Below are 15,174 nucleotides of genomic sequence, written 5' to 3'. Positions count from 1 at the left end.
TCTAGAGATGGCAGTAACAGTCGCCTCTCTTGTGACAGCAAGAGAGACTTTAGTTACACAACTGGAGTCCAGGCTTGGATGGAGCTTTCAAGGCAGCAAAAACAAGCCAAGTCTCTGACCAGGTTCTCATCGGCACAAGCCTTCTTTATCATTTCATTAATAGGAGGTATTTAAGCCACAGTTATTCTTCCAAGCTTTTTAACGAAAAAATTACATCATGCTTCCCTTGATTTTGATATTTCAGTTATTGGTCTCATGGGAAGTCCCTGGAGATTTGGTTGTGGGGAGAGGAATAAATTACTATGATTTATACATATATATAATTACGGAAGGGGAGGAAGTTTCACCTCTGAAACTTATTGGATTCCTTGTGTGGCTCAAGGAACAGGTTGAGGGCTGGAAGAAAAACATGTTTGTGAGAACTCACTGATGAAGCTCTGTATCCTGAGAAGGACTAGTGAGGGTGCAGCTGCATTTGGCCAACATTGTATTGAAGAGAGCCTTCCATAAGACTATGGGTGAAAATACTTGTAGCTTTGAGGATGTATTTGAAAGATCACACATGAAATATGGGAGCACCATCCCTCCCCCCCATCAGTGTACAAAAATATCTCCCTTATGTGTGGTGTGTGGTGCCATTTCACTGTCCTATCAAGTCAGCCTAAGATTTTATCTTGTGTCACCAGTGTGTTTACATATCCTCCAACATTTTTTCCGATGAAATATTATTATTATTATTATTATTATTATTATTATTATTATTATTATTATTTCCTGCCCATCTGACTGGGTTGCCCCAGCTTGCAACATATCTAAAGATATAATAAAACATTAAACATTTAAAAACTTCCTTATACAGGCCTGCCTAAAGGTGTCTCCTACTTGCCATATGTCAAAAAAATGAGCTTTTTATGGCAGAGTTGTTGAGCTTTTGAGTTATTTTTAATGAAAGTCACCCAAAATGACACATATGTGTCTGGACTTTCCCAGACATTTCAGCAATTTCCACCTGGACACTGTTTGCAAGGCCCAAATATCGGCTATACCCAGGAATTCCATACATATGGCAACCCTGGTGTAGTTACTTATTTCCTGGTGTAGTTACTTATGTTGACATGAGTCAACAGTGTGATGCAGCAGCTAAAAAAGCCAATGCAATTCTGGGCTGCATCAATAGGAGTATAGCATCTAGATCAAGGGAAGTAATAGTACCACTGTATTCTGCTCTGGTCAGACCTCACCTGGAGTACTGTGTCCAGTTCTGGGCACCACAGTTCAAGAAGGATACTGACAAGCTGGAATGTGTCCAGAGGAGGGCAACCAAAATGATCAAAGGCCTGAAAACGATGCCTTATGAGGAACGGCTTAGGGAGCTGGGTATGTGTAGCCTGGAGAAGAGAAGGTTAAGGGGTGATATGATAGCCATGTTCAAATATATAAAAGGATGTCATATAGAGGAGGGAGAAAGATTGTTTTCTGCTGCTCCAGAGAAGCGGACACGGAGCAATGGATTCAAACTACAAGAAAGAAAATTCCACCTAAAGTGACAGGAGAAGGCTTGTGAGTGGCTGAGGAGAAATGGCCCTTGGCTTCCCTGAGCCTCTGCAGGAAATACCCAGAGAAAAGTGTACAGAAAGTAACAAGTGGGGATCCTGTTTTTAGGAACACAGAAATCCGCAGGATACGGAATCAGGCCATTAGTCCATCTAGCTCAGGGTTTCAGAAACAAAGGTCTCCAGCTATTTTTGGACTACAGTTCCCATATTCCCTGACCACTGGTCCTGCTAGCTAGGGATGATGGGAGCTGTAGTCCAAAAACAGCTGGAGACCCAAGTTTGGGAAACCCTAAACTAGCTCTATAGGGCTAGTTTCTCCAGCATTTTAAACAGGAGCCATTCACCCAGTCCCAACTGAACCTGGGACCATCTGCATGGAAAGCAGGTGCTCTACAATTAAGTTATTTTACTTTCCTTCTGGAAGAGATATCTGTATTTTTTCCTGGATAGAGACATCTATCTGCTATTCTCTTTTTTCTCTCTCTCTCTCTCTCCAGAACCACCAGCTCTGCTTACTCTCTCTTGATGGATGCTTCCTACCCCACTGGCAAAAACTGCACAGGAGAGTTTTTAAAAAAACACAAAATTTTGAGAAAGTCATGGGTTGCAAGAGAATAAAAACACAAAAAGGCCCTGGAAGCAGCATGGATGGCATATTTATTCAGAAATTATGAATTTTGAATCTGAGCAAATTAAAAAAGAGGCAGACTGCTTTCGAGTGGGAAGTAACAATAGTGTAAAACATTTTGACAAGTTGCTTTCCGGAGTTGGTTATCACCCAATTCCTTATCATTTAATGGCAAATGAAAGCCTTAGGATCAGTTTGTGGCATCTCTCTCTCTCTCTCTCTTTAAAATTGAACTTTATTTAAATTTCCATATTTACAAAAAAAACATAATATTTACAATAACAATGACAATAACAGTACCCATATTGATAACACAAAAGCAAAAAAATTTCTAATTTCAATTATATTAATTCCCAATAAATAAATATTCCTATATATCTAAATTTGTATTAGTATCTGGATGCTTTACAGATTCAATCAAGTTTGTATTTTACTTTTTTTCCAGTCATCGTTTTTCCCACAAGATCGACAATTGATTATGAAGATCCAAAAAGAAAATATGGAAATACAAAAGAAGGAGGTAAAGAAAAGAAAACAGCAATAAAACAAAAATAACAGAAATAAACAAACAGACAAGACAAAAGACAAAACTTTAAATAAGCACAATTGACTTCCGCATATGCTCTTTGTGTCCTTCTTTTTTCCTTTTATTGCACACGGATCTATTTTGTATATTATATTCATTGTTTCCATCAATTTTGAAAAATATTGTTTTCCTTATCTTTCAGAATTCACACTATTTCTACCAGGAGATAATTTGTATTATAATATTGCTCTAAATATTCCTTAAAGATTTTCCATTCTCTTTGCACCTTTTGATTGGAGCAGCCTCTAATTCTCCCTGTCATTACTGCCATTTGTAAATATACTATTACTAAGACCTACCATTCATTATATTTGGGGTTTTGTCACTCTTCCAATTTCTTGCAATCAGGATTCCGGCCGCAACAGCTGTATACATAAATAATGATCTGATCTCCTTTTGGATTTCTGCTGGTAATATTACTGAAAGAAAGATTTCTGTTTTTTTCTTAAATGAGAGTTTAAATAATTTTTTTAATTCGTCATATATTTTATCCCAATATTCCTTTATTACCTGGCACTCCCACCACATATGCATATAGGATCCTCTTCCAACTTTACACCTCCAGCACTCAGGTGATTGATTTTTATACGTTTTTGCTAGTTTTTCCAGGGTGAGGTGAGTTTGTGGCATCTTTGTGTAACTGGATTGCTCACTAAACAGGGCAGCAAATAAAACATCAAAGAATCAAATGTCTCACTTCATTTTCATCGTGAGATGCTCCTTTGCGTTCAAACTAGGCCTGAGTACAATAATGTAGCACTTGGGAAGGAAGATGCAGCCCAGAATCCCAGCACTGGAGGCCAAGATAGAGAAGACCTGCACAGCCACCATGTACTTCCCCTTGGTGCTCAGGTAGGTGGGCACAAAGGACACCCAAACACTGCAGAAGACCAGCATGCTGAAGGTGATCAGCTTGGCTTCATTGAAGGTTGCAGGCAAATTCTTGGCTAGGAAAGCCACCATGAAGCAGATGGCAGACAGGAAGCCCATGTAGCCCAGGGCACCATAAAACATGGCAGCAGACCCTTCATTGCATTGCAGGATGATCTCTCCAGCCTGGGAGTGCATGTTGGGCTCTGGAAACGGGGGAGAAATCCCTAGCCAGATGGTGCAGATGACAACTTGGACACTGGAACAGGAAATGATAATGGAGTTGGCCAGACTTTTCCCCAGCCATCTTCTCACCTTGTTCCCTGGCTTTGTAGCCAGGAAGGCCAGCACCACCGTGATGGTTTTGGCCAACACAGATGAGACAGCAACTGAGAAGATGATGCTGAAGACGGTTTGTCGGAGAAGGCAGGTTGCTTTCTTTGGCTGACCAATGAACAGAAAGGAGGACAAAAAGGAAAGCATGAGAGATACAAGGAGGATGTAGGAAAGGTCTCTGTTGTTGGCTTTGACTATGGGAGTTTCCATATATTTAATGTAGACCCCCAAAATGAAGCACGTGGTTAAGAACAAGAATAGGGCAAAGAAACCAAGGGTGATCCCCAAAGGTTCCTCATGGGCAAGGAAGGTGATAATCTTGGAGATGCATTTATCTTGCTCCTTGTTTGGATGTTGTTCTTCTGGACATTTGGTGCAGTGGTTTGCATCTGAAAGGAAGAAGGGAGGCTTCAGTAGTCTTAAGGGGAACCGTATAACCATAATATTACTTTTTCTATTGCATTTAATAGCATAGCCATCCGAGAGAGAGGGCTTATATTCTAGAATCAGCTGAGCGGAAACAAGCTTATCTCTTTAGAGATATTATATAAAGCACCATGGAATTAAAATCATCCTCTCTCTCTTTTCTCTGGGACAAGAATCACAAATTGCAGCATTCTTTCCATGGGGGAAGGAGTTCACCTTTTTTCAAGCTGGGGACAAACACAGTCTTTCTAGGCATTATTCCACCCAAGTCTTCCATCCAAGGACTCTAAATGGAAAAAGGTATTTTTCCATCCTCCATGTGCCTCTTAGCACTTTGCCTTGATCTCCAGTCACCTTCTTCTGTCCTTCTCCTTAAATACTCACAGGTCAATTCTGTGTCCAGGGCAGCTGTCTATCAGCTCCATCTGGTATGCAGGCTGAGACCCTACCTGCCCGCAGACTGTCTCGCCAGAGTGGTGCATGCTCTAGTTATCTCCCGCTTGGACTACTGCAATGCGCTCTACATGGGGCTACCTTTGAAGGTGACTCAGAAACTACAACTAATCCAGAATGCGGCAGCTAGAGTGGTGACTGGGAGCGGCCGCCGAGACCATATAACACCGATCTTGAAAGATCTACATTGGCTCCCAGTACGTTTCCGAGCACAGTTCAGAGTGTTGGTGCTGACCTTTAAAGCCCTAAATGGCCTCGGTCCAATATACCTGAAGGAGCGTCTCCACCCCCATCGTTCTGCCCGTACACTGAGGTCCAGTACCGAGGGCCTTCTGACGGTTCCCTCGTTGCGAGAAGCCAAGTTACAGGGAACCAGGCAGAGGGCCTTCTCGGTGGTGGCGCCTGTCCTGTGGAACGCCCTCCCATCAGATGTCAAAGAGAAAAACAGCTACCAGATTTTTAGAAGACATCTGAAGGCAGCCCTGTTTAGGGAGGCTTTTAATGTTTAATTGTTTTATTTCATTTTTCTGTTGTAAGCCGCCCAGAGTGGCTGGGGAAACCCAGCCAGATGGGTGGGGTATAAATAATAAATTATTTTATTATTATTATTATTATTATTATTATTATTATTATTATTATTATTATTTGTATACTGCTAGCTCCCCTGAACTGCCTACGGGTTCCAACTCTCCTCCCTGAGCTTCATATGTTCACTTTTTCTTTCTATAACAACTTTCCTTTCTCAAAATGTTTCCCTTAACTCCCCTTGATATTCTTGGTGCCTTTTCCCCAATGTGAATGCACTACATCGGTGTCTGAATCTCTGCACTATTTATATTCTCCCAAGGGATGCCCTTTCCCTCTGAATCACCCACCTTCCTGAGTGGAGATGGTCCCTTCTGCACAGAGAGCGCAGGCATAGCAGCAAATGGGCTGCCCTTCTTGAACCACCTTTGCGTATCCAGGTTCACAGCTTTCGGTACACCTGGCACGAGGCATAGTCTAAAGACAGGTGAAAGAGCAACAAGAGAAAAGTGTTAGAGGTATGGAAGTGAATCATGGGGTTTGGAAGAGGTTTCCATAAACAGCCACTTTTAGGGAAATACTCTTTGTGCTTACAAACTATTCTGCTATATAGATTTTTTTGTGCTCTGATAATGTCAGAGCAGATTGAGAATTATGTTAAATAAATTGATGTACGAGAGATCTGAAATTGGAAGGAGTTTTAAACAATGAATTGGAAATTGCTAAAGATGAATGAGTAATGAACCGCAGATAGGGGGAACTCGAGGAAGTCCCCTTTTACAATGTTAATGGGAAAGGATTGTGGTACCCTGTTTCTCCGAAAATAAGACGTTGCCATAAAATAAGCCCTAGCAGGATTTTTAAGCATTCAAGGAATATAAGCCATACCCCGAAAATAAGACATAGTGATAGGCGCAGCAGCAATGCCGGCCGCAGCAGAGGGAGGAGGAAAAAAAATAAGACATCCCCTGAAAATAAGCCATAGTGTTGTTGTTGTTTTGAGGAAAAATAAATATAAGACGGTGTCTTATTTTTGGAGAAACACGATATTATGATTTTTGTGTTTTCATCGTTATTTTTGTAATGTTATTTTTCTTGTTATTTTTGTTTGTATTTGTTGTGTTTATCTGTAAAACCAATAATTATTTTTTTTTTTTAAGATAATGTCAGAGCAGAAGCCAAGGAATGATTACAGGCCTCCTGCTAAGCTGGGACAGGAAGTACTGGTTAACAAAAGGGATTGTATGTAGGGGGGTTTGGTACACCTGTTGCAGGTCATGAGCTAGAGTGTTTCCAGTGACTTTGCAGGTCATGAGCTAGAGTGTTTCCAGTGAACCTGAGTGTGGATGCTACTCAGATCACCTGAATTCTGCATTAAAGATGTGAAACAAGGGATGGATGGAGCGACACGTTTCATGCTGTTATCACATGTTTGAACCTGGCATTGAAGCAGGAAGTGGTGTGGTTGATTCACTCAAGAAAGGAGTGTTTGGGATAGGAATTGTGGGGATGCTTAGAGATGAAGTCTAGATTGGGTTTACAGGAATTGGATAAGAATAATTTCCTGTTTCAGTATCCTGTAAACCAGGGGTTCCCAACAAAATTTTCTCGAGGACCCCTCATCGAGCCGCTATTGTGACAAGGACCCTCATTAATTCCTAATACTAAAATTAAAAAGTGAGAGCCAAATTAAGAGTCTTTTTATATTTTATATTTATACGTTTTTTACAGTTACAACAGAGTACTCCATCAGTATACAGTTAGTTTTAATTTTCAGTTCTTGATGAGATGAACCACTTTTTAACCAACGGTCCATTTTTAACTACGCGAACTGTAGCTTCCGCGAAAAACAACGCTTTGTTTACAAACACTACTGTTTTGCAAAGAGGCAGTGCGCGCCAGGGAGGAGGGAGGGGAATGGAGAAGACAGGGTACCTGCGCAGTAGCGCACAAATGAAGCCGACGCGCGCAAAGCATCTTGGGGAGGTGAGCGTTAGTAGAATGCGCGGGCTGCCTCTTTGCAAAACAGTAGTGTTTGTAAAGCGCCACCTAACGGCATACAGCAGAACTACTGCCTCTAATTCTAGTTTTGCGCTAGACTCTGCTCATGCAGGAAGCGGCCAAAACAAAAAATCTGTTATCATACGAAATATATTTAATATATTTTTTATTCTAATAGCATCTTGCGGACCCCTCTGGCATAGCTCGCGGACCCCTGGGGGTCCCCGGACCACCTGTTGGGAACCACTGCTGTAAACAGTATAAATGATTTCAGCTTCACAGATGAAATACAGGGAGGAATGACACATCATTCATTTGCCCTACCTGCTTAAACTGCCAGGGCCACACAATGGCTTCGGTGTTAATGGTGAGTTTTATATCGGAGGATGCCTGTCTCTCTACACTCCCAACTTTCACTCTGCCACGAGACGCATTAGGAAACAGCACCCAGTTCACAATATCATAATCAGCTGCCAGATCCCCCTTCTCATCTGAATAGAGTCCGCCCCTGGAGGTGTTAAACAACTGGATGCTTCTTAAGAAAGGGTGAAGCTGGAATGACAGGGGGGAAAACAATGCCATTAATGTGATACAAGAGCCTTCTGAATTCCTAGTCATGTATCTCACATTTTGTTGTGGGCACCTATCTGCCTTGAGAGAAAATAGAATGCACCTTCAGGGGTGAAGTGAAATGGCTGGGGAATCACAGTGCCTGCTGTGGCTGCCCTGCCGAGACGGGTACTTGCTTTATTCTGTCTTTTGTTGCATTAGCAGCGCCAAAGCAACCTGCTCTGGGGCACAAGCTGGGGCAGTTTTTATGAAAGTCCTAGGCTGCCCAGATGGCAAGACCATCTCAGTTTCACTGATGTAGTCCAATGGAATGGACCTCATACATGGTCCCTCAAGACAGCAGATAATGTTACATATTCTTATGATAAATCAATAAAATAATCTTTATTAATCTTAGGTAAGGTAAAGGGACCCCTGACCATTAGGTCCAGTCGTGACCGACTCTGGGGTTGCGCGCTCATCTCGCATTATTGGCCGAGGGAGCCGGCGTATAGCTTCCAGGTCATGTGGCCAGCATGACAAAGCCATTTCTGGCAAACCAGAGCAGAACATGGAAACGCCGTTTACCTTCCTGCTGTAGCGGTTCCTATTTATCTACTTGCATTTTGACTTGCTTTCAAACTGCTAGGTTGGCAGGAGCTGGGACCGAGCAACGGGAGCTCACCCCATCGCAGGGATTCGAACCGCCAACCTTCTGATCAGCAAGCCCTAGGCTCAGTGGTTTAACCACAGCGCCACCTGGGTCCCCCTTATTAATCTTAGATGATGCCTAAGTGAAGACCATTGATTCCAGAGTTGGAGAATAGATTACTCATTCGCAGTGGTGTTGCAAAAGAGATAAGTGTACCTGCCATGGCTGCAGCTTTCGAAGTCTCAACCTGTCAGCTTCACCCACCGTGAACATCTGTTTGGATCTGGAAGAATAGGCAGAATGTAAGGCAAGGGCCACAGCTTGGACGCTGTTGTAAGTAATAAAGCTATCTTGAGACAGGGCCCTCTCAATCTCCTCCTGGGGAAGAATCTCCAGTTTCTCTTTCTCTGTGCACCTTCTCCATTGTTTCATGAGCAAGGCATACTTGGGACATGAACAGTGAAATGATTCACCCCAAAATTGTATTGTTCTTTCAGACAATGGTTCAATGGAGTCATGTTTGGTCCATGTTCTGGTCTTCATTGTGAAGGACAAAGAACCGTGAGTGTACATAAAGTGCTTGATATCGTAATTCAAAAGTCTGTTGATGTCTTGAAAAGCTGTTGTAATCCAAACTTTCCCCCCAGTTTGTATCTTTTCAAGAATTTCTTGTATCACGAATATTGTAGTAAATTCATAGCGAGAGTCCCCGTAGAAGACAAATACAGTGACTTTTCTCCACATGACAGGTGGCTTCCTCCCCATGAGCTCTACATATAGAGTCTCACGAGCCACTCTTTCTGAGAAGGCGACACAGATTCCTCGACTCATCATCAGAGCTCTCAAGGCATTCAAAAACCTTTCCCCGTTGTCATTGTCTGGGGCAAAGAGACCAATCCATGTCCATCCAAAATGCAGGAGCAACTTGACAATCCCCAGGTACTGAATTTCTTCCTTGGGGAGCATCTGGTAGACAAAAGGGAACTGAATTTTATCGTTATGAGAAGAGCCACAGCTGACCTGGTGAGGAAGAGTAGAGGGCTGATTTAGGTCCAGATACTCTTTGTCTTCAGAATATTAGGTTGTGAAGAAATATATAGCTATGTGACAAAATTTGTATGTATTGTAAGAATACTGGGCTGTGGGGGTATACAGATACACAGGCAGGCAGGTAGGTAGGCAGGCAGGCAGACACACACACGCACGCACGCACGCACCTAGTGATATATAGAGATGTGTTTTGGATGCTTAGGAGAAACCTCACTTTTTGAGATTGTCTTGGACCTAATTATAAAAAACACACAATAAACTAGCATAGTGAATGGATGGAGAAATTGTGCCTGTAATTTGATTTATCAATACGCTGCACTAGGTGGTGCAAAAAGTTCCATTAATACATTTTTAAGAGATAGATTTTTCATTATAAACTGGAAAAGTCATTGTGAGGGACAGAGGATATCGCGAAGTCCCTCCCCTCCTAAGTTCAAGCCCATCCCCGAGCACAGGGGAAAGCAGAGGGAGTTCCGATTCCAGTGGGGAAGCAGGAAGTCGTGTCCGAGGCTCAGGCAAGGTAGCGGAGCCAGGGTCCCAGGTGGGACAGGAAGGGGCAAATAAGGGGGGGAGACCCATCCCCCCAACTCCGGAATTGCGCAGAAAGAGGAGAGGAAAGAGGATGGGTCTACCAAAGCTTTTGTGTTGGAGAAAGACGCGCCAAAAGCCATTCGGAGGTTCTGAACCTGACTGAACACATCGCTCTGTGTAAATAGCAATGACTTCAGCACTGTAAATACGCAGCACCAATAAAAGAATAAAATGCAGAGCTGGGTAGAGTCGTTACTCTGAAGTAGTCCGCTCCGGCCACTGTGACAGTCATTAATGACTATTATAACTACCATAGATAGGAAACTGTAACCAATGTAATGTCAAACAAATTGTATCATTTTACTAAAAACTAGTGTGAAGTTTTCTTGACATTTTCTTTGTGGAACTGGCTTCCACAAACTGTAGTGTTTGCCACCAACTTGCTTTTCAAACAGGATAAGATAAATCAAGCATCCCCAAACTGCGCCCCTCCAGATGTTTTGGCCTCCAACTCCCATGATCCCTAGCTAAGAGGACCAGTGGTCAGGGATGATGGGAATTGTAGTCCAAAACATCTGGAGGGCCGAAGTTTGGGGATGCCTGAGATAAATTCAGGTAGGATAAGTTATTCCATCTTTTCTACCCACAACGACCATGTTTTCCCTCCACTTTCAAAGGCAGGAAGCCTCTGAATGCCAGCTGCTGGGAAGCAAAATTGTGAAGAGGGTCCTGCTTGCAGGCCTTCCAGAAGAGCTATCTGGGGAGGTCATCTGAAAACAGGATGCTGGGCTAACTGGTCCTTTGACGTGATCAAGCCCCGCTGTCCTTCTGATGTTCCTGGGGCATCTCAGGCTAGATTCACCTTCCTGTAAATCTTTTTAGGACCATCCTTTCCTAAGAGGTGAATGGCAGAGTTGGGAGGGAGCTATGTAGTCGTGTAGTCTAAACCCCTGCAAATGCAGGCAATCCACTCCTGTAGTATATTTGACAGGGAGGCATTCCAGTCCCTACCTGTGGGATTTTGTACATGCCCAACATGCTTGAAATCTGGATGGAGTTGTCCGGTTCAGCCCTTTCAAAAACAGCCAAGAGGTTCTTCCGCCGTCCGCAGTTATAGTTGGGAAGATGGCTTTCCCCAGCAGAATGCATGTCTAGCATTGCATTGGAAACCAGTCTGCCATTAAAATAGGTTTCAAAGAGGCTGTAGCCTAGGGTTATGTTGGGTAGCATCCTGAGATCCTGATTTATCTCCTGAACAGCAAACAAGAAGGACAGAATGTGCCAATACATCGTTGGAGCCAAACTGCAAAGCAGCAAACACAACAGTTGTGACAGGTTGCCGTTCTCCATTCAATGAGAAGAGAATGCCACATTCTTTATTTTTATAAATCAAAGGACCTATGTGGGCAACATCAGTCTCAATTTTGTGCATCTCCCCCCCCCCAACTCCAAGAAAATGCTCTGTAATTTTTTTTACTGAGGGTGGGAGACTTTCCCTTGTTGCAAAGCAGATATAAACTCACTAATTCAGAGAAAAATTGAAAGGTTATTTTTCATGATGAAAAGTCCACAGTCTTCAAATAACAAAATCAACTGTATTTTCACGTTTTGTGAAAGGCTTGAAAGCTGCTGAAAGGATGCTCTGATTTTGCAGCAGAAAATACTCTTAACTAACCCCCTGAAAGTTACAATAAGCACTGAGAGAAACGCTGCTCTACAATGTCACTACATGGCTGGAGGGATTTGAGAACTCAGGGTTTGTGTAGTTCAAGGGCCCTGTTGCCCTGCCACAACAAATCCACATTCTTAAAAAGACATGGACCTTTTGCATTCTGGAAGGTGACAGAGAAAGGCAGTGAAACACATGGGATGAACAAAGGACCGATGGGAAGGTGTCTAAATTCCCCATGTTAATGGAGATGAATGCAGAAGCAACACTTATTGTCACATGATTGTTCCATTAATAAATCAGAAATAATGCTCAATAAAGACCTGATCTGATTTGAGCATTGCCTAAACTTTGTATATCTGGAAAAGCCACCAGCATCCAAGCAGGGAGAGCATTTCACCAGGAGGACCAGAAAATAGATGCTGTCCGTGGTAGCTGGGAACATCCAGAGTGCCAGTGGGGCAACATTAGATCAATCAGAAACACACAGTTACTTACTCCAAAAGCTTTGTTGATGGGGGCTGAGAAAAGCTTGATGATTCAAAGAAAGCAGGTTTTGGTGAGATTATCCCACCAATGAGATGGTCCCCTGCCCTGTAATAATTCAATGGTTCATTTTGATACCAGAAGGGATTTGGGGGACAGTTCCCACAGACTGCCTGGGGCATTAACAGCAGCAGCAGTAATATCATCCTAGCGACGCCAGTGACAATGTCCTTCCTTGTGACATCAGTAACTACAATAGAACAGCCATGGAATCAGACCACTGGGCAGTGAGAGGAAACTGCCCACCTGCACAGCCCCTTCCTATCCTCAATCATAGACCAGGTTTTCCATGGCACATGACTTGTTGTTTTGAGAAGTATTGGAGAGGGGGTATTTATGGCCCAGCTCTTCCTTCAAGCTTGTTACAAGAGGTTGCCTCATTTTCTCCTTTTTGAGTTATTGGTACAAGAAGTTGCCTTATTTTCTCCTTTTAAATTTTTTGCCTCTGGGGAAATCCCTGGCACTTTTGTGCGAGGAGAGGAATACATCACTATGATTTTGATAATTATAAAGGGGAAGAAAGATCCTCTCTGAAACCTCCTGGACTCTGTGCAGCGGCTGACTGAGCAGGTGCAGAACTGGAGGGGGAAAACATGTCTGTGAGAAATGAACCACATAGCTTCATGGTCTGGATATGTCATTGCGGATTCTGGTGACTTTGCAAACTTTCTAATGATGAAATTGTTTCGTAATAATTAGATTCAAAATGCTCTTCCATTTAGGCTCTGTTTGAACGATTACACATATGCATACTGGCAGTGTGGGTGAGGGCAGTTGCATGCAGAAATTCCTCCATTGTGGTTAGCTCTATTTTCTTGTCCTACAAGGCTCTTAATAGTCCATCTGGTACAATCCACACATTGGGTGATTTGTAACTTTTGAATAATCTGCACATCTAAAATTGCTTTCTAGTAAATCATGGCTTTTTTCCCCCAAAGGGAAAACGTTCTGCAAAAGTTTGCAGGGGGCTCACATGGTCGTTATCTCTGCATCTTGTCATGGACACTGCAACTATTTCTACATTAGAGCACCCTTCAGATGGAGTAGGTTGTATCCAATGCTAGCCCAATCAGAGTAGACTCATTGAAAATAATGGACGCTGCAAAGTTAGGGCCATTAGTTTCAATGAGTCGACACTCAGTTGGACACATTCAAATGTTCTGCTTGTTTTTATGTGTAGTTTTGTACAGAATCACAAGGTAACAACAGGAGGACACTATCATGATATTCTATATGGTCCAAGCCATCTAGAGATCTACATGTAAAGATCAGAACTTCAAAGGAAACATGTAATTCTGTAGAAATAAAATGGACCTGCAGTATTATATATTGAGGTCATTTCCTCCTGGTCAATTATACAATGTTTTTGAAAACTTATAATAGAATCCTAGAATCATAGAGTTGGAAGGGATCCCCAAGCCTCATCCAGTCCAAATCACTGTACCATACCTGCCAAGTTGCTGTCAGGGAAATAAGGGACCGACCGGAAATAGCAGACCAGAAGTAGCGCTGCCGCCATTTTGGAACTGGGCGGAGCATGCTCAGAAGTGACTTTTGATGCTGCTTTGCCCAGTTCCAAAATGGCCACCGTGCCAGAAGTTGCACTGCAGCCATTTTGGAACTGGGCAGAGCAGCATCAAAACTCACTTCTGAGCATGCTCCGCCCAGTTCCAAAATGGCAGTCGCGCCAGAATAAACCGGGGAAGGTTCAGCTTCTACCCTCCAGAGCAGGGGGAAACAAGATTACTCCATCTTCCATGTGACAGCCACTGGCGGAGGAACAGGGGTGCGGGGGGAGCGCACCGCCCCCGGCGGCACAATCCCGTTGGGGTGCCATTGTGGCTGCCCCCCTCCACTGGGTGCCACACCCCTGGGACGCCCGCTATGCCACCGGGACACGCGCCAGCCAAGCCCACGCCTGCTCTCCACCCCCTCCCCCACCGGAGCTTGAAGCTCCGCCCGTGGTGACAGCCCTTGAGATATTTGAAGATGGCTATTATATCTCCTCTCAGTCTCCTCTTTTACAGGCTAGACATACGCGACTCGGCTCCCTCAACAGTTACCCACAGGGAAAGCATTTGCAAAGCAGCATCCAGGTTGAGTTTTCGGTACACATAAAGTGAAGAGGAAAGTCTTAGAGGTGTATCAATGACCCTAATGTGTTCTCTTGACCCCCCCTTAAAAGGTAAATACTGTTACTGCCAAAGTGTGTGGGTCATTTCAGTATCTTTAAGATGGCATTTATAAAGGATGACACAATCTTCCATTGCTTTCAAAATGACAGCTAGGGACATTTTTCAAAAACAATAATTGTTTATTTTACAGCAATATTCCTGATTCAAGTGAAGATGCCTACTTTGAATGAAGTTCTTTGCACGGTCAGGCGGAGTCCCCCAAAGCCCCCAGGCAGCCCCCGAGCGGAATGATGACACAAGACCACGTTCTATGGGATTAAAACTGGCCACAACTTTATTAAGAATTCGGATGTAGGGAGACCTTGGCTCAGGCATTGGGCGTATATCCTTCCCAGCCGCCGGCCGGGGGTCTGGGTAATTTCAGGGTTATCCAGCATATGTGGGGGTTGGGCTAGCTCTGGAGAACCCATGTTCAAGCACATAGCCCGCCCCCCTCGATCACAGCCGCTGGAGAGGGAGGGCAATGACAGCCTATTGCGTATGGTCAATGCCTCCCCCTTAGCCCCATTTACAGGAACCCTGTTATCGCTGCCGCAATGGGGGTGGGGGGTTACCGCCCCACGCCCCCCTATTTATGTAGATGACTAAAGGATTCCGCCCA

General features: G+C 43.6%; 1 protein-coding gene across 2 annotated transcripts; it reads right to left on the bottom strand.

The window, feature by feature from the left end:
- Nucleotides 1-2,197: 2,197 nt before the first annotated feature.
- Nucleotides 2,198-11,453, bottom strand: LOC118080173 (vomeronasal type-2 receptor 26-like). Of its 2 annotated transcripts, XM_088663795.1 has the most exons (5): nucleotides 11,161-11,453; nucleotides 8,799-9,597; nucleotides 7,706-7,933; nucleotides 5,731-5,857; nucleotides 2,198-4,365 (listed from the first exon to the last, which is right to left on the bottom strand). In XM_088663795.1, the coding sequence occupies exons 1-5, from the start codon at nucleotides 11,451-11,453 to the stop codon at nucleotides 3,464-3,466; spliced, it is 2,349 nt and encodes a 782-aa protein (XP_088519921.1). In that variant the 3' UTR covers nucleotides 2,198-3,463. The 2 variants fall into 2 exon arrangements, with proteins under 2 accessions (XP_088519921.1, XP_088519922.1); XM_088663796.1 differs by lacking the exons at nucleotides 7,706-7,933; nucleotides 11,161-11,453 and having other exon boundaries at nucleotides 8,799-9,589.
- Nucleotides 11,454-15,174: the final 3,721 nt, after the last annotated feature.

The sequence above is a fragment of the Zootoca vivipara genome, chromosome 2, assembly GCF_965207765.1.
Source record: "Zootoca vivipara chromosome 2, rZooViv2.hap1.1, whole genome shotgun sequence".
NCBI classification, from domain to species: Eukaryota; Metazoa; Chordata; class Lepidosauria; order Squamata; family Lacertidae; genus Zootoca; species Zootoca vivipara.
Note: the sequence above shows the minus strand (reverse complement) of the source record. Positions and strands in the feature narration are given on the sequence as shown.